The sequence below is a fragment of the Thermobia domestica genome, chromosome 8, assembly GCF_964235325.1.
Source record: "Thermobia domestica chromosome 8, izTheDome1.hap1.1, whole genome shotgun sequence".
NCBI classification, from domain to species: domain Eukaryota; kingdom Metazoa; phylum Arthropoda; class Insecta; order Zygentoma; family Lepismatidae; genus Thermobia; species Thermobia domestica.
The window spans coordinates 290,259,470-290,279,492 of NC_137461.1; the positions used below are offsets into that span (position 1 = coordinate 290,259,470).

Consider the following 20,023-nt stretch of genomic DNA (forward strand, 5'->3'; position numbering starts at 1 on the left):
TTCGGACATCGATATGAATTATACGGGACTAATGCACATATATTCTGGGATCACCGCTTGGTTTTAATATATTGTTTCCATTATTCAAGCACATAACAACCACTTTAGTTTACAAAGAATGAAGTCGGTGGCCAGAATTAGTTTTACATTTCTTTATGGATAATTCGATTCGGTAGCAGTTAGACTCCTATTGTATTTTTTTTTTTTCCTTAAAGAAAAAAATCACACTACGACCGATGTATTTTATTTTTCTATGAAAAGTTATAAACAGATTGTCTTACTGACAAACTATATTATTTCGAACACTTACAAAAAAATACAAAAATGATTACCTACACTCAGACCTTTAAATTACTTTCGAATTTCCAAAAGACAATGCACAACAATATTTCATTCACATGCTCTCACATACAATACAAAGCAAAAATACAAAATTCTACTACCGTTTCTTTTTGCTTTCAAGTACTTTTCTACAGTACACGAAATTCTAATAAGACAATCAAACATACATATACTTAAACGTATCGTTGTATTTTCATGGATCTAGTTTAGCAAATACAGACAGAAAATCGTATTGAACCCACGGATCTATTATATAAAACGATTTTTGATATTTAAAAACAATTTTAAAATTTTCCATCACAAATTACCTAACACTTTCCATCAGTTATTGTTAGGGTTTTTTACTACGTTCCCTAAATGCCTTGTGAAGTATCACATAGATCTTCAAAATATTAAAGATAAAAAAATTTCAACTTATTTCACACTATGTACAAAAGATTATATGAGATAATTATTTTAAAAAGTAGTAAATTTATTTTTATTAAAACATTCATGACCACACCGTTCAATAGGTATTTCCACTTAAAATTCTATTACCTTTCTAAAACAATGAACACACTGGGGTATAATTATAAAAAATATTTCCCATAGAAAATTAATGACTTTTCAATCTTCTGTTAAGAATGCTGGCTAAAAGTATTTACAAATTTTCACTCGACTACATCTTTCGATAGAGCTATTTACATTTATCAAATACAGAGTTTCATTGGCAGTTTCTGAATTCGTACTTAAATATACAAATCAAATCGGCAATAACAGTGAGGTATTTCCACAGTTCTTAGCACATTTGCTGCACTCAAATATTCACATATACAATTAACTGACTCCGTTCTTCAAATTTGCTTTTCTACTTTGATGTTTGGTGTAATCTTCGTGGCGGGAAAAAGTCCTTCAAATAGTTTACTAAGATTAACAACAGAGTAGGCACTGCTTCGGAGAACACGTTCCACATGCTCCCTCAGTCTATGGTACGCCTTGGACACTTCATCTGACATTTCTGAAACAGAAACAGAACATTACATGACCCCTTCCAGTTTTGTGTGTTTTCTATGGATAGTTTTATTCGTAAAATTATGTCAGTGCTGTCATCTGTTTTATTACTGATAACAATGGTTCTTTGAATGTCAATGTACACGAATGAAGAATATAAAATCCAAAGAACACCAGACGACTATTAAAAATAACTCACAGAGAAGTAGAAAAGAATTCAACTTTCATTGATATTACAAAAAACGTCACCTATAGTTCGCATCACCCGAATTCGCGTGTGGCATCAGCCAATAAGCTCGCAGTGCACTGTTACTAAACCTTCAGAGAGAAATCTAATCATTCATAACTGGTTTTGTTCATATTTGTGAATAATTCTGAACATCTATATTACGGTACTATATTACATCTATATTACATATAACATTCCCTACGAGGGGGGTCAAAAAGTTCCCAGAATTCTGTCGTAGCTCTTTATTACCACAATATACACGTAAGTATATGTCAGAAGCGTTCCCAGTGCAGAAAGGTGTCAGACAGGGAGATGGACTAGCCCCCATACTATTTAACCTGGTACTAGAAGCAGCAGTAAGACGATCAGGCATAAAAAGAACAGGGACCCTAACGACCAATAGCCATCAAATTCTAGGGTATGCAGACGATATTAACATCATTGGAAGAAGTCTGAAAGCAGTAAAAGAAGCGTTTATAGACCTGGAGAAAGAAGCGAAACAAGTAGGACTTGAAATAAATGAAGGAAAAACCAAACTTCTAGTCGTATCTAAGAATACAGGACATCTGAAAAGAATCGGGTCACACATAAATATAGAATCACACAACTTCGAAATAGTGAATGAATTTATCTACCTAGGAACAACAATCACATCAAATAATGACCAAAGTGAGGAAGTCAAAAGAAGAATCACCACTGCGAACAGAGCATATTTTGCACTGCTGCCCCTTCTAAAATCAAATCTCATCTCTAAAACTACAAAAACCAGGATATACAGAACATTAATCAGGCCCGTAGTAACATATGGATCAGAATGCTGGACTATACGGAAAGAGGAAATGCAACTACTAGGGAGCTTTGAAAGGAAGATTTTAAGGAAAATATATGGAGGTATGAAGGTAGACCAAAATACATGCCGAATGAGATATAATAATGAACTCTACAATAAGTACGACGACGTAGACATAGTAACGCACATCAAACTTAGCCGTTTGCAATGGGTGGGACATATTGTCAGAATGGGGGAAGAAAGAGTAGTAAAGAAAATCATCTTCGCTAACATGGAAGGAAAGAGAACGAGGGGAAGACCAAGGAGGAGATGGTGGGACACGGTCCTAGAGGACATGAAGGAAATGGGAATACGGAACTGGAAGGCGAGTGCGGCAGACCGAAAGAAGTGGAGGCAGATTCTGACGGAGGCGAAGGCTCGTCAAAGAGCTGTAGTGCCATAGAAGAAGAATACACGTAAGTACACATTCACTTAACCGGGTCAATGTTCCATTAAGGGGGTCCAGTAATTTTTTCACACGAAATTTGCAATTTCTCCACTTCTTTCCATTGATTTTCGTTTGATTACACAGGGTGTCTACTGGAATACCAGAAAGTAAATTCATGACTTTTTCATGACTTTTCATGACCTTTTTGTTCAAATTTTCATGACCATGGCGATAAAAATTTACCATTAGTAATAATAAACCCCTACCGTCAGTGGTGCATCGGAACTATGCGGGTTGTTAGTCTTAAATATCACTTATTGTGAATCTTAAAGAAAGAGTCTAAAATTCTGCCGCCTTGTGCTCAAGCACAGAATAGAACTTACCTAATACGGGCCTGCTCTTACCAGTGAATCACTCTGTACTGTATTTGAAGTTTTAATTCTGAGTATAATTATCCATCTAGCAGAAATTTGTCTGAAATTAAGCACTCAGAGAACTCCCCAAAGACAAAACAAATTATAAAAGAAATTCGTTTTAAAAAAATAGATCATCAAATTTAAAATCTGCAAACTCAAACGAATAATATTATTTGTATAAGTCTAAAGGCCCAAAAATACACAATTTACATTTCTTAGAAGTAAAGAAATAGCAGATCAGAAAGTTGGACAGTAAAAAGTTGTTACTATATTACAGAGACTAGAAGATGAAATGGGGAGCAGCTAGGAAGACAGTAACTAACTGGTGGGGGAAATTCTCACAATAACTGACCTGATACAACTATTTCAGTACATGCAGTATGAGGTATAAAAGTATGAAGTATAAAAATATACTCTGAGATTTCAGATTTTCATGACCAGTTGGGTAAATAAAGGACTTTTTCATGGCTTTCATGACCACTAAGCAAAATATATGACTTTTTCATGACTTTCATGACCAGTAGACACCCTGCTACATAATATAACGTTATATTAGGTTAGTTTGGACCCCCTTAACGGAACATGGACCACTTAACCGCCTTTAAAGTTAGCACTGTCGAAAAACACACACACACACACACACACACACACTTGTTTTGCCGCTCCTGCGATTGATGGTAACACTGACGAAAGACCTCTTTCGGCATCTTCCGAAGTTGAGCCATCGCGTTGGTGTTTTGATGTCTTCTACGGTGACGAAACGGGTACCGACGCTGTTTTCCTTAAAAGATTGTCACCGTAAACTGACTTTAAGGCTATCAAAAAGTAGGTATCTGAAGCAGATTTCCCAAACTTGTATAAAAACTAGATGTTTGCGCGTTGCTCGAACTGCGACAATGCACCAACTGATTACCCACGACATATTTCTCCGTTTACATACACTACTCGTAAACTGACTGTTATGACCTGTTCATACTTGTCATATTTATAATTAGGGAATGTAAGGACTATGCTGGACAAGGTTCATTGTGATTACATCAGAAATGTCAAAACTACAACAATAATCCAGGAACATTTTGACTGTCCTTTGTATTTTACTTATCTACGTATCATTTATTTACTATAATAAACATGCTATTTTTATTTTGGATCCATATGTTATTTCTTCTTTACCAATAATTTCGGCTTCCAACGGTACTTGAAGTCCTTCGTCAGGGTATAAATATACTAGAAGATGATTTTAAAACTCCTGTTTGGCCTCAAAATGTTCTTGAGCTGAGTGTTTATGTAAATCTGTAGAAAATTTTGAATTAATCTGAAGAATACGACCGTCTCCCTGTATGTTCTATTCTATTAGATATTTAAGAGCACTATAGTAAAAAAAAATATATATGTTTAAACTTATTTATATACGCCTACTCGCAATTTTCCATTAATCCTTCATATTGAAAACGATGTAGCCAATTTAACATTAACCTGCTACATTTGGAAGTATGGAAAATCTTCAGACGAATTCAAAATTTTCTACAGATTTATGTAAATAGTTTGAGAACCTAAACATTAGAGTTCAACTAGCAGTTCACGATAATCATCTAGTACAGCGTGTTTCAAAATGCTTTGAACGAAACGAAACCATTCCACGAGCGTTAAAACTCTAAGGATGATTAAAATTGTATTAAAATATTTTCAACCACATTCTGTACTTTCATTTGGTACTGTCGTAGCAGTACGAAATTCTTCCGCCAGGTGGCAGTCACAAGTTACAAGATGGCTGCCTGTGGTGCAGATAAAGCATTCTGCGCCCTACCGTCCGTTAGTCAGTTTGCTGTGTGTGTGTGTGTTCATCGTTTAGTTTCGAACAAAATTTCGAAAGAGCCACGGCCAAAGAACTCCATTCGTAAGTGGTATCCACTATGCATGACAGAAAAATGCATTTGCAAGGAAAAGTTCATCTGGTAAGACTTTCTCATATCATGCAGATGTAGAGAGAGCTCGAGCTTGTTTTCAACAGCCCTCAAAAGTCTACAGGAGAGCTAGTTGAAAACGTCTGTGGGGACACCTCAAAGACTTCATCTACAAATCACCTCTACAGCAAAGATAACCATGAACTGATTAAATGTAAACTGTTCATGAAAACTTGTTGAAACAGATCTGAGAAAAATCGGATTATTGAATTGATGTATCTAGGGTAAATAAAGAGGGTTCACACTGAGTATTTGAGAATTACTGTACTACAATTTTTAAGACCTTAACTTGGAGAGTTATAATACTTATGACTAAAATTGAGAAATTTGCAGATTAATAATAATAATAATAATATGAAATCGTTCAGATCATTTTGAAACAAGCTGTATACTTATACCCTGACGAAGGACTTCAGTATTGTTAGAAGCAGAAATTAAGGATAAGGAAAAAGGATAGCATACACATACTAAGTTAAAAGCTGTCTCTACATTATATATAAATACACGAGTGCGTGCAATCAAAATGAAAGCATTACCATTATTTATTAAGATCTGTTGTTAGTACATCCGTCCGTTACGTCATATGATAACTCTTGAACGAAAGGGAATTACTTTTTTTTTTTTTTTTTTTTTTTAATAGATAGCTGGAGCGATTATTTCGGTCGTGTTCATTAATAAAGTCAATCCATTAACATTTCCACTAGTAATAGTGGCTACCCATATAGTGTTTACAATATATAACACTCCCTAGCTTCTATGAAACCTGCATAGCAGCGAAGAAATGTTGCTTGCCTATAATTAAAGGATATTTACTCGTCGCATGATTATCTTTACTGTCTTTTAGCACTTTATTTTAGTTTATAATTTAGTTCTTATTAGCTTCCTTGATATGATCATCGGGGCAATTTAAAATTAATGTAAGTTTTACAAAGTATCCAAAAAATTCTTACCGTTTGTGACGTCCCATTAATCATACGCTCACAGAGTGGAAACGAAATAATGAACGTGCCTGCCAAGTGATCGAGAGTTAGTCTGACCAACGACCTTCAGTAATACAGGCACACTGTGCACATACAGCAGTCATAGCGCGTCCAGGGTCGAAGACAAATGAAGGTATGAAAGAAGCTTGTTCGCATGTGTTCGTTATATGCCTTTAAGCTAGGCCTATCAGCTGCCGCATATACCAGGGATTTATGGAGAACGCACCACCAGGCATTGGTTCCAGAAATTACGTTGGAGAGATGTGAGCCTTTCGGATGAATCTCGCGGTCATGAAAGCAACAATCGAGGACAGTGGTCTAACATGTGATGAACTAGCAGAAAGGTTCCATGTTTCCCTTCCGCAAGTTTCAAGTGTACCAGACATTGGTTATCGCCACGTGACCCTATTCCTTACACCTCAAGACCACCTTTGCATCTACGAAAGGTATTGGTGAAATTGTCGGAAAGTGTACATTATCAGTTCCTTCTACCTGGTCAGACCATTACTGTTGACCTCTAATCTCAGTAGTTGCAAAGGGTGCACTGCGGCAGTAGGAGTTGGTATTGGTGAATCGCACGGGTGTGCTGCTCCTGCACAACAATATCAAGGCATATGTAGCAAAGAGAACCCGGGAGACCCTTCAGCAACTTCGCTGAGAGACACTGTGCCATGCACTATATTCACCGGACCTTGCGCCAACATTACCACCTGTTTCATTCCCTCGACTACTACCTTCGTGGGAAATCCTTCGCAAACGAGAGAGACCAGCGGAACACACTCACGGACTTCTTTGCATACAGAACCGCCAAGTTTTATCACCAGGGTACTGTACAGCTATAGGAATGTTGGCAAAAGGTGTTGGATGCTGATGGGTATTACTTCGAAACCTAAAGATAGTACCGTCCACTGTATTGCTCTGTTTATCATTGCTCTAGAACGACAAGAACTTCTTTTGGTTACCTTATAAGAATATAATGCATTAATATTATATTTTGTTAACAGTCAAAATATTATCGAATGCCACCTTTCTTATTAAACTGATCCATGACAGCCATCTAGAAAGTTCAGTTTATCATATGAGAACTACAAAATGCAACTGACACTTACTTTCCCAAGTCGTTTACTTACTTTTTTCTTGTTCCTTTGAAATGTCAAATATATGCTGGAAATAACTAAGTTGAGTATACAGCTGAGAGTCGGTGTACTGAAACAGAAAATAACAATTACAAAATATTCTAAACTTTAATGTACAAGTTTTAACAAAGACGAAAGTGCCTTGATATATTTATATGGTGAGCCCTAAATTCCTCCTAGACCTTGTGTGAACTTCGGTTTCAAATTTCCGAAACAGACTGGAAGTCGATTTCTTTCAATTTTTTTTTTTTTTTAATGTCAACTTTCCTCCTAAAATATACTTGAAAACTTAACTTCATAAATAAACCCCTGGCTGTTTATTCCTCCTAATATTAAGGAAAGTGAATTTTGTCAAAATCCAAAATGTTATAACCAAATTCTCAATGTTCTATTAAACAGATTTTTTAAAATGAAATCTTTGAGTTTAACATCCCACAATTATGCCCTTTAGGCTAAGGGAGGGTGAATGATGATGAAAGAATTGGTGGAATGAAAAGTGGGAGGAAACGAAAGTACCCCGAGAAAACCCATGGAAACTATGTTGTCCACCACGAACTTACTTGGCCAGGAATCGAACCAAAGGCCCCATGCGCCAGAGGTAACCGCTCTACCACTTAGCTACCGTATTCCCACTGGTAAAATTAAGAACATATCAACTTAAGAAACATACGGAAGTAGAATTTAAATCGAAAGTATTTCTTTTAAAATGAATTTGCTGATTTTTGTTTCATACTTGAAATATACGCGGAGAAAAAGCTTCAACCATTCTTTCCAAAGTTTTCTTTGTCCTTATAATGACACTGAAAACTAGCCATTTGGTAAATTTTTCTGAAGAGGGAAAATAAGCAGTTGCTCAGGAGTAGGAAGGTAGGAAGTGATTAGAGCACTCGCACGGGTAAGACAGAAACTCTGAGCCCGCGCCCTTGGTCCAGCGGCTAGCACGTGAGCCTCTGGTGCATATGGTCCCGGATTCGATTCCTGGTGGGAGAACATTCAATACTCACGTCCACAATCATTCACTTCCATCAACCACCTATTTATTTTCACCGTGGATCGTTAAAACTAGAAATTATATTTCAGTTTTCATTTTGCAGAAACCCAGACTTAATTCCAGTTTAGCTGCTTACCTTTCACTTTCTGAACTTTTGCAGTATCCAACCATATTTCGTCCCATTTTTGACGGAAGCAAAAATAGCACTTGCGGGAAAAGGGTTCGAAAAAGTTCCTTGTTCCATAAATAAAAGTTAACATGTTCGATTCGACTTCTGGACTAAATATGTCACTTCTGCTCTCTTGTGGAAGTTAAAAATTCCGTAATCTTATAGAGCACTCAGCATTGAGTTATATCTAAACTTAGACAAATTTAATTTCCTTCCATTATGGAAAAATGAAAAAGTGTTGAATTGTGTATTATTAATTTCCGGTCTGTTTAGAAAGTTGAAAGTACAATCACTAAATTTACCACACCCGCGATTTTTTTATGAATTTCTTTTTAAACTATATGAAATACGAGTCGAGTTCTCAAAGACTCAGTATAAATCGAACCTTTCCTTGTGCACTATATATCAAGGCACTTTCGTATCTAAAAATTATACAAGTTCTTAATAACAAGTTTTTCTTAGGACTGTTTACAGTACGAAAGAAATAAAAACCTCTGAGATTGAAAACATGGACACTTGCTTACATATATTTGAGAAATGCACGCAATCACTGGATCAATAGCAATTTGTTATCTCATAAAACTTAGATTGGACATTTATCACCGTTTCCGAAAATTTCTTCCTTAATGCATTCAGATATTGCTCTTTGTTAGCAATACCTAACTTAAAAATTAAAATATTATTATGAAACGAAATGAAATTAAATCTTTGAGTTTTACGTCCCACAATTATGCCGGCTAGGCTAAAGGAGATGATAATGATGGGAAATTAATGAAATGGTGGAATGAAGAAAGTTGGAGGAAACGGGAGAACCTCGAGGAAACCCACGCATACGGTGTTTGTCCACCACAAAGGTCACTTGGCGGGAGCAGGGTATGAATCTGGGACCCCGTATACCAGAGGTGAATGCTCTACCACTGAGCCCTGCGGCCCCTATTATGAAACGAAAGTTGAAGATCTTTGTAGGTGAACAGAAATAAAATATGAATCGTTAAAGAGAAAACTTAATTTAATATATAGCTCTAAAATCAACAAATTTTATGACGGAAATTCTGGCTATTTTTACCATCAAATTATAATTAATCTATTATAATATATTTAATATGTAAACATATCTAAAATGTTCTGAATTGCAAATAACATCAATTTTTCCGTAAATTACATCGAATTAAGACTAATATACATTTTTTTAATTATTTACAGTATTCGACTTAGTGAAACATGTACAAGAAAAAATCATCATCATCATCATCATAGGTATACTGCCTTTATTGGCAGGTCACTTGCCGCAGCTGAGAAGCTTCCATGCTCCACGGTCCTCCGCTAACTTCTTCGTCTTCGCGTATGATCTTTCTGTTTTTATATCATCCATACGTCCCTCATGATATAATCTCTTCTTAGGCAATGTCCCAACCAGTTTCTCTTCCTCTTCCTAATAATATCTAAAAGTGTTCTTTTCTCACCCACCATTTCTAACACTCTCTCATTCATTTTCCGCTCGACCCAACTAATTCTTTCCATTCTTCTCCACACCCACATTTCGAAGGCTTCCAGTCGATTTTCATCACCTTTACGTAATGTCCACGTTCCTGCCCCATACAGTACAACACTCCATACGAAGCATTTTATGAGTCTTTTTCTGAACTCTTTATTCAAGTTCCCACAAAACAGACTTTTCTTCCTCCTAAAGCCTTCTTTCGCCATTCCTATCCTTGCTTTTATTTCACGTTCGCACTTTATGTTATTACTAAGAATACTACTCAGATATCGAAAACTATTCACTTGTTCTATTTTCTCCCCTCCTACTTTTATATTTGACACCGACCCCTTCGTTCCAATCACCATGGCTTTTGTCTTTCTAACATTTATTTTCATCTCATATTCTTCAAAGCCCTTTCTCATTTTTTCTAACATTTTATTGATTTTCTTTTCAGATTCTGCAACAAGCGCCATGTCGTCTGCAAATCTTCTGCATCTAATCATTCTACCTCCTACCGAAATGCCATCATCATCATGTAAACTCTTTTTCACTATCTCTTCTAGATAGGATATCATTCTAACATTAATAGTAATTACTTTTTATAACAACAACATTTTTTCAATTCGAATCTGACGACTTCATTTTTGTTTTCCGGTCATATGTCGCATATTCATGAATCTTTTTCGAACAGATTAGGCATTCGTTTACATCACTACTTTAACAATAAAAACTTACGAATTAACAATTGGCGTTGTTACTATATACTGTAACAACGTATCTCAGACTACGAACATCTTTGACGGTCTACTTATTATCAATTTCCAGCGGCAGTGCACTTACAGTATATTTTCCTTAATTCATTTTTAGGAGGGAGGTCGGAGTTATATTTCTTCTTTCGTAAAACAGGGCAATGCCTTTCCACACTGCCTTTCTTTATCAGAGTAACATAAGCATCAGAAAAATCCTTTGACATAACAAAGGAGAAATAATGTTCCCATTCTTTAAGGAAATTGTATGTTTTTGTCCTTTGAAATCATTTTACCTCAATTGAAACTCACTTAAAAAAAAAAAAAAAGCGATTGGTGTCAAGACTTCTTTCCAGCTAAGATCATTTTTTCGAAAAAGTTCTGCTATCTACCCGATACTCAGCGGCGATCGATTGTCAGGCCAGTTCCACCCTAAAGGATACAGTAAGAATAAAGCACAGAGGAACAAGGCTGAAAATGTTCAGCGCTACCATCATCTCAGTTCCTCCAATTTTGCATTGGTGTCATACAGCTCTGTTCCTCGTGGTTATAGAGTTTTAAGTTAAATAAAAGCAATATTGGGATACAAGTAAATCATAGGCTGGCATTGTCTTTGTTTCCATCTCACTCCCAAATTGAAGGATTCCACGAGTCACTGGTTTCAGTACTACAGGTGGTACCTCAGGTCAAGTCTCAGGTAGGAAAGACTAGAGTTGTAGCCTCTCCCAGGAGGGTTGGGCTCTGCTTGTTTCGGTACCTTGCGGTGTTAGAACGTCTCGAACCGCCAAAAGGAAGAAGGGCATAGTCTTACCTTAAAATTCTCCAGTGGCAACACTGAAGACCTCCACTCGCTAGAGTAGAGAAGTTCCCCCACTAGATAAAGTGCTTTCAAAACTAGAAACAAAATTGACAGCTCAAAAACACTTGCAGATTTGTTTTGAAGAAGGGAATCTACGTCACATAGTTATTGCGGTCACTCAGCGAGGGTCGAATCATAAACGTCATTTTAGCAACAGTGGGTGGAGGATTTCCTTGGCAATAGACCTTAAGATTCCAATGTTGCCGCTAGTAAGCACGTGTTTTCAGAAGGAAAGAAGCTATTTTAGTCTTTCGCTTCTCTATGCGTGGAAGTGATTATTTAAAAAAAAAAAAAAAAAAAAAAAAAAAAAAAAAAAAAAAAAAAAAAAAAAAAAAAAAAAAAAAAAACCTCCTTCCCAACATGCACGAATTGGGACGACAAACATCCTTTCATCCATTCCAAACAAACCAATATCTACAAGTTTTCTTTTTCGTTAAGACTCACAGAACAGTTGCAGCTGATGACTTACAATGCGCACGAAGTGGCAACAGCGTACCACGTGCTTCTCCAAACGTCAATTTGTTTCTAGTTTTGAAAACACTTTAGTTTTGAAAAGGTTTTAACTAAGATATGGACTTCGATCCATTGCTGTTGATCTCATAAGAAACGAACCTCCTTTTCTGTACGGGGGATAGAAGTGCGCTTAACCTTGAAAAGGATGCAAGGTCACTGGGTTCAATGAACTTAAGAGATCAGTTTAGGTACACAACACACAGAATATGAAGAAATATTAAGATCTTTCTTTCGAAATATGAACATTTTGTCAAAATATTATAAAATACGAAAATTTAAAACACGCTTTTTCGATTCGATATACCATGAAACATTAAAATCCTTGTTCCCATTGCTCTACGAGCCACGGTTTAAGGTATTTTGAATCTCTAGTTATAACTTGTCCTTTAACACAGATCCACCGCTAACATGACTGTTTGCTTGCATATTTTTCTTTCTTTTTATTATTATTTATTTATTTATTTTTCGTACACAGTTCTTACGCTTTAACCTTCTAAATGAAACATACATCCTCCATATTTATTAAGAATATACTTTCCCCTCTTACCTCTTTGATCATAACACCTTTTTCGCAGGCATTACAAATAGGATAACATCGGGAGAAGCGAAGAGGAACTCGGCGAATGCGGTTTGGGCAACCTGGATCTTCACACATCAACCAACCCTGAAACACATATATTATCAGCACACACACACACAAAATGACAATATGTTCTTAAGACATTAATGAAAAATGTTCCGTATCTTTTCTGTAACTCAGTGTCATAGTAAAAATATACGCTCGAAAAGAGTATTTCACTACAAATGCTTGGCAACACTGAATATCTAACAATTACCTCCACTGATAATAAAGGCATGAAGAATCACTGACCTAAATTTAGATTATTAAAAATTCAGACTGAAAATATTCTTTCCCACTTCTTTCCCCATAATCTTTAAAACTTCGTTCCTACTTCATGACCAAGGCTGACGATTTTTTAGCCAAAGTATTGGAAACACAAACAGAGGATATACATACGATTGCTTCGCTTTCGTCGCCAATCTGCTTGAAATTCATTTAGCTATCCTAGTCACTGAATGAAAAATCACAGACTCTTCTTAAAAAAAGACAGAACCGCTGACTACGCGAGGGAAAATCAAACTAATCAAACTTTATAAATAACTCGCTCAATATAAGTTTTCTCCCATCCGATGAAAAATATTTTCAGCGAAAATATTCGATAAACATTTTCAATTATCGGGTCGGTGCATAAGTTTTCGTTGGTTTTCTTACTCCATTCAACCACTAACAACGAAGCCACTAATTCCGTAACATTAATCACTAATATAGTCTTCAACATTATTCACGACTATCACCATGTTTAGTAAACTCCTCCATCATTTTACGGTAAAATTCTGGGCGAAGAATGTATAAAGTCAAGTGTTCAGTGCCACGTGGTCGATCAAGAATGTGTTCTGAATCAGGTTTGACTCTACATGGAACAGATGATAATCCGAAGGTGTGAGGTCTAGTGAGTATGTTGGCTATTGTTTATGACTCCTATTCCCAGCTCCTGGAATATTTAGATTTAGGTTTCAGTTTAGCGTCTCTTTCAGCAGCGGGGCTGTATGAGATATAGACCTACAGCTTAATATGAGATCTGAACCACATGAACTTTCGCCGGGAATCGAACTCGGGTCTCCCACATCAAAAGGCGTGTACGCTAACCACTTAGTCACGAGGAAGCACATCCCCTGCAAGACTATTTTAGTCATGGTTGCAAAGTGAGACCTTACTTGTCGATAGCAGAATCATTGGATATCGTGTTGCTGGTCGTTTCCTCGCTAAAACTACCTGAAGTCGAAGCAGTTGTTCACAATACAGTGCAATATATACCGTCGCGTTTCCAAGGGTGCCGATTCTTCCTTCCTCCCCCTTCCCTGTTCATGTTGGCCTCCATATATTTTTATGAATACGTATTTTTTATATGTATTTTTTTTATGAATATACAATATTTGGCATAATTTGAATTTGTCTTAAAATCCTCATATATGCCTTCGTAGACCCTTCTCTGCAACAAAACACATATCTGAACTAACCCCCCTCCCCCCCCAAGAAAAAGTTGCAGAGAAATCTGCGCCCTTGCACGTCCCTAGGGAATATTTTCAGCTCAAATTGGATGTCTTCCTTCTCCGTCCAACCAGATGAATAACAATATCTTACGTAGATGCGGATCACTTTTGACATCGGGTGTTGCCTTTTTCTTTGGACTAAGCCATTGTTTCCTGTGTGTAATGTTAATGTCGAAGTACAATTCTGGTCAAAACGGATGGGCGATGTTTGCGTGCAGTGATGAAGAGCGAACAAATAGATACAGATGACAATATGTTGGCCTTTTTTGTCGTCACTTAGAACACACGCACCAAGCTTCTGCACCTTTCTAATGGCATGCAGGTATCTGTCGACGGTTTATGGTCAGAACGCATCTATATGGTCAACTCCCTGTCATTTGATGTGGTTCTGAATGGATTAACGGCATTCAAACAGAACAAAAGTCCTATTTCCGCCCAGAATATGCACGTCGAACTGTCCTTTCTTGAAACGAGCGTACGACCTTTAGGCAATCCTTTCACTAATTGTTGTAGCTATACACTGCACAAATGTTTCTGGCAGCCTTCGATGCCGACATAGTTCGATTGAATTCATACAAGATAATGTGTCGTAAATGTTCGTTTCCCTCCATGTGATATTCATACACTAAGTGCAAATTAATGTCGATAGGTTTACATAGCATGGATTAATCAAGAATCAAATTGTTCAGTGTACACACAATACCAACAGCAACAATTTGACAAGCGATTTTTCATCTCATATCCTGACTGACAGAACCTAGGCACCAGCCCAATATATTTCGTTGCTGAGCTGTAATCGCTAATTATTATAGGTCTCTGCGAGTCTCAACTGTACAGCACTTCCGGAGAATTACTATTTTGAGAGTCAAGCAAAACTACATAAAATAAATACGTAAACGATCAATAAAAAATTACAAGTCTATTCTTGAAGAGAAAATTCAGAACTTGCTTTCTCCGCTGTCCATTTAAAAGTAACTGGCAACTGTTACTAGGATAGGAAAAGAGAGAATCTTGTATCTTAAGACAACTGTAAAATCAATCAGAAAATTTCTGATTACTTAAAGAATTACAATGATCTACTAAAATCAAGCTCGACTTCACATTTTAATTACGTGTCGAGATATTTTACGCTTTGTGACTCACGATGCTTTATGCCAAGATCGAGTGATTGGTTAATGAAAATGTAACAAAGCTAAACTAGTGTCATTTGAGTGCTATAGAGAAAGAATTTTTATTGATTATGGAATATACATTGAAAGGCTCAAGCCCTAGAGCAGCCCTTGAACTACATTAAATTTTATGAAAAGAGATGATGTAAGGGGATGGCCCGGATGGAAGGAATTCCACCTCCCTTCTGAGCGGTATCACCAATCGTGTTCAATGTGAATTACAAATATTTTTACGGCAGTGCTTTTCACCCTCTGTGTATTGAAAGTCCGCAGGGGAAAATCTGAAATCATCAGTCCTACTAACTTTTTAGATCAAGGACAATCCTCAAGAAACAAATCGATGAGGTCTCCAAATTAAAAACTGCAATTATATGGTTCATGGTTCTCTAAAAATCTTATACTGATTTCCATGACTTTTCCTGAATTTCCATAACTAAGAAAATTTTCCCTAGTCTAAGACACGCGAACACTATAATTTATGTGCAGGTTAGAAAAAAAATTAAATTTTCAATCTGTCTCCACCATTCCCATAGCAGTCCAACACTATCCTTTCTATTTTGTAAATATTGGATAAGCTTACTTTCTTATTATAAATATTATCATCAGTCAAATTTACTGTATTTGGAATACGGTAAAACACGTACCAAACAATAACTATGGCACTAACAACATCTTTAATATTTCAGCATTCTGCAGGCTCATAAACAAGTATAAAACCAGCTCCAAATATGATGTTTTTAATCTAAAGTGATGATTTTTTTTTTTTTTTAATCGAACGAGCCCTTTGGGCTCTACACTCTTTATACGTTCAATGTTAAATGAAAATGCAACTTTGCCATTTACCTGGACCCACAACATAAGGTAAATGGCAACGTTGCATTTTCATCTAACATTGGAGCATAAAGAGTGTATACAACAAACGACTCGACCGATTTAAAAAATTCCTTCATTTTAGATTGAAAACATCATATTTGGAGACGGTTTCTCCTCTTACATTTTGTTGTAACTTTGATAATGGTTACTCTAATAAGAGTTACACTGTCAGGGGACTTTTGAGACACCCTGTATATACATCATAATTTGGTCTATTTCTAACTATTTGATCCAAGAAAACTACTTTTTTTTTTTTATTTTGTAGCATTAAGAAATTTCTTAATATTTGCGCGTGAAATCTGATTGCATCTTCCACTGTGTTCTGAACAACTAACCAATGTTCATGTAAATTTTTATAGAAATAAGTTTTAATTTTTTAGAAAAAGAACATTCTCCACCGCTGCACTTCCATGTAATAGTCTCCCACAGTTTGAATGAGATTTATTTCTGACAACTGCTGAAGATGGAGAGAAATTTTCTGAAAATGATTTGAAACTCAAGTCTAAGATTCATTAAAAAGCAATTCACCGTTGTATATTCAATTTCATTATAAAAATCTGATTATTGCAAAAATCCCTGTCTCTTCTGTTAAACATAGCAATTTCCCAATTCTTCAGCACATTTTGAACCATTTCCCTATCCTTCGACATACATACATATATATATATATATATATATATATATATATATATATATATATATATATATATATATATATATATATATATATATATATATATATATATATATATATATATAAGGGAAAAACATATTGCTTACCAAATAATATTGGTGAATGTATCCTCTCATCAGGAGCGTGAGTCGATTTTGAATATTTGAGAGATACTGCGTGGGTGGAACGGTACAGTTAGCATTTGAACATCTCTCTAAAGCAAACACGCTTTTATCATCCTGTAATGAAAACAACAATATTAGTGGCCACACTGCCTCATCATAGATAGCAACTAACAGAAGAAAGAAAAAAAAATTCATATGTTATTGGACAACTAATACGTATAGAAAAATTCTAACATATGCAGCTATTCTGATGGTTGTTGGCAGTTCACAGTTCATCACTTGAACAAGACAGTTAATGCAGTAGTTTTACAACATTCTATATAACTACAGAATGAAGTACAAAACGATGATAATATAAATTTAGCACCCTTAAATTTATTAATTTTTGAGTACTATGGCCCATACTGTGCTATGGTGAAAAAAACACCAACAATTATAAAATGAATGGTCAACTGACAATCAACATCTATATTGTTGGCAAAACACGAACTCAGGATGTTGTACGGAATCCCGGTGGAAGAGCACGACGGTGGTTCAGATTCCTACTCAAACTGTAAGTCCATGACTCATACAGCCTCGGTGCTCTAAAGAAATGATGAACATCAATAAACAACCGCGAATCAGCGGTTTAAACCACTGTGATTCAATTGCAACTTAAATCCAACTGAATAATCTCCCCTTTTTCAAAATAACCTTCCTTTCGTTGTAACTGTTTGTCATAATAAACAAAGGTCTATTGCCGCAGAAAAATCTCGGTCTAATCCTATGCAAGTCAATCCATTCTTGATTGTTTCTCTGCTTCATATTATTCTCCCACTGCAAGCTGTACTCAAAAATCTTCCTAACTGGGGCTTAATACACCATCTTTCTCATATTTTCCGTCCGTCCATTTTGTATGGCCCGATACTATTATCCGTATAGTATTCAGCGACTTATATGATTCTATGCACCAGTACGCACTACTCATGCCAGTAACATGTCCTACTTATCTTAAATGCCCCCTTTTTATTATTCGTATGATGTGCGAACGGTCCCGGGTTCGATTCCCAGTGGGAACGCTCGGTCGAAAAGGTTTTGGGTGTCTAATAATGGTTCCTAAAAAACGTTATAGGTGCTTGTCCACCTATTACATAATACCAAGCTACTAAGGCATTCTGTAACATTCAAATGTTTAAGCCTACAAACACACATATTGAAGGAAAATCCACTTCCAGCGTGGCTTTGAATTACTTATCGAACGTATGGAACACATTGTAATAATTAATATACTGCTTACCCAAACCATGTTCCTTTCTGATATTTCAAGTTGTTTAGTCCTAACCTGTTTATTTAAATTGTTTAGTTTTGTTTAAAGATGTTTGTTCAATGTAACTTGTTAGCTGTAGAAGAAGAAGAAGAAGCAAGGGTAGTTGCTTGTTGAAACTGTGTATAGCAGCAGAGTGTGTGAGTGAGCGCGTAGCCTATAGCTGCATCATCGTAGTGTTCAATGTGCATTTTATTTTAACTCGGGAATTGTAAGAAATATTAATAATATTATTAAATCGAACTATTACAGAACGAACCAGCGTTTGTGTGATACAGTCCATCACAAGTGTCTCTCAGGACTTTCCATTAGAGTCACAAAGCTTTTTTTTTTTTTTTTTTATGTAAGGTCTTCACGTTTTTCTTTCTTACATCTCAACAGTGGTAATATAATGAATATTACACAATAAAGATTTCTACGACACTAATAGTTGCTTACTTATTACAGTGAATATAATGTTTATGAGTAAACACTTAAAATATATAAATTTAAGGTTAATGCACGAACTTATAACTAAAAACTACTAATTTTTATTGTTTTAGGAATCATTTCCGTGAAATCTTCTTAACAGGAACTTCATCATATCCAATCAACCAACAACCCCCAAAGCAGAACGTTTTTCAACTTTCTGCAACGACTTACGAAAAATCCAGAAAATTTCTGCAAGCATTTTTGCAATGGCGTAGTAACATTATAACATACAATTTTCAAGCGCATAAGTTTTTACGATTCTACTTTCTAAACTTTTTTCTTTTTAACTTATAGGCTTTTTATCTATGGAGAAATATACAGGAAGCTTATAGGGTTGTATAATAACTGAATAAGTAACCAATCAAGAAATTCAAATATATATTTATTCAAAAAGAATTACAGATACTTTTTTTTAACATCTTAAAGCATTGCAAAGTCTCCTTGAATCCATCTTATAACTTTGAATATCACTTCTTTAGACATTAATTTGTCTTCACAAGTAGGCTTGAAATGGTTGCGGTATTTGACATAAAGCCATTTTCAAAAAAATTTCGTTTCCTTTGTAACTAGCAGGTAGTCCATTTATCTAAATGCAAACCAATATATCAGTTGTGCCAATCTCAGCAAACGAAAAATCACTAGCTGCAAGGCGTTTAGTCATAATAGTGCTAATTAGACACAACCAACTTTCACAAATTATCCTGAGGTAGCCATTTTCAAAGTACCACAATCACGCTATATCAACGACGGCAGTGTAATCAACAGAGGCACGATTTTTTGGTGACACGCGAAATGTATAAATTTTGTGTGGAAATGCTGTGTACCTAAAACAAATATTTTTTACTATTTGTTAAACCATATAACGCTCGCGATTAAAATGCGAAATTCTGTCGAAGTAGCGAAATTTATAATAAGTCTCGATATTCCACAAAATTTACGCAAAAGTGACAATTTTTCGATGCTTTTACGATTTACTCATTACCGTTATTTTTCCCTTTTGCATACTTGACCATGAGTAAACGCTACTAGTTCGTCATTTGCTCACCACACCAGCTCAAACCTGCAAAACCTGATGGTAAGCTTTCTAGGAATATGATAAAAATTCCCATTTTTGAGAAAATAGGCCATTATGAATTTTTGAAATTTTACATACAGTTACAAAATGAGCTTGCCGGTATCTACTAGGGATGGTCACAAAGTTCCGGTGGAACCGGTTCTCGGAGATCCGGTTTTTAGAACCGGTTCTGGAACCGGTTCCACACCTG

At 35.8% G+C, this 20,023-nt stretch overlaps 1 protein-coding gene across 1 annotated transcript in view; it reads right to left on the bottom strand.

Annotated features, from left to right (window-relative positions):
• Window positions 1-228: 228 nt before the first annotated feature.
• The window catches only part of PolA1 (DNA polymerase alpha catalytic subunit), a 117,128-nt gene continuing 97,333 nt past the window's right edge, over window positions 229-20,023 (bottom strand). Inside the window, exons 27-30 of the mRNA XM_081769986.1 lie at window positions 16,967-17,098; window positions 12,580-12,696; window positions 7,269-7,344; window positions 229-1,339 (exon numbers count right to left, since the gene is read on the bottom strand). Coding sequence (XP_081626112.1) covers window positions 1,176-1,339; window positions 7,269-7,344; window positions 12,580-12,696; window positions 16,967-17,098 — 489 coding nt within the window. The 3' untranslated portion in view covers window positions 229-1,175. The remainder of the gene's footprint in view (window positions 1,340-7,268; window positions 7,345-12,579; window positions 12,697-16,966; window positions 17,099-20,023) is intronic.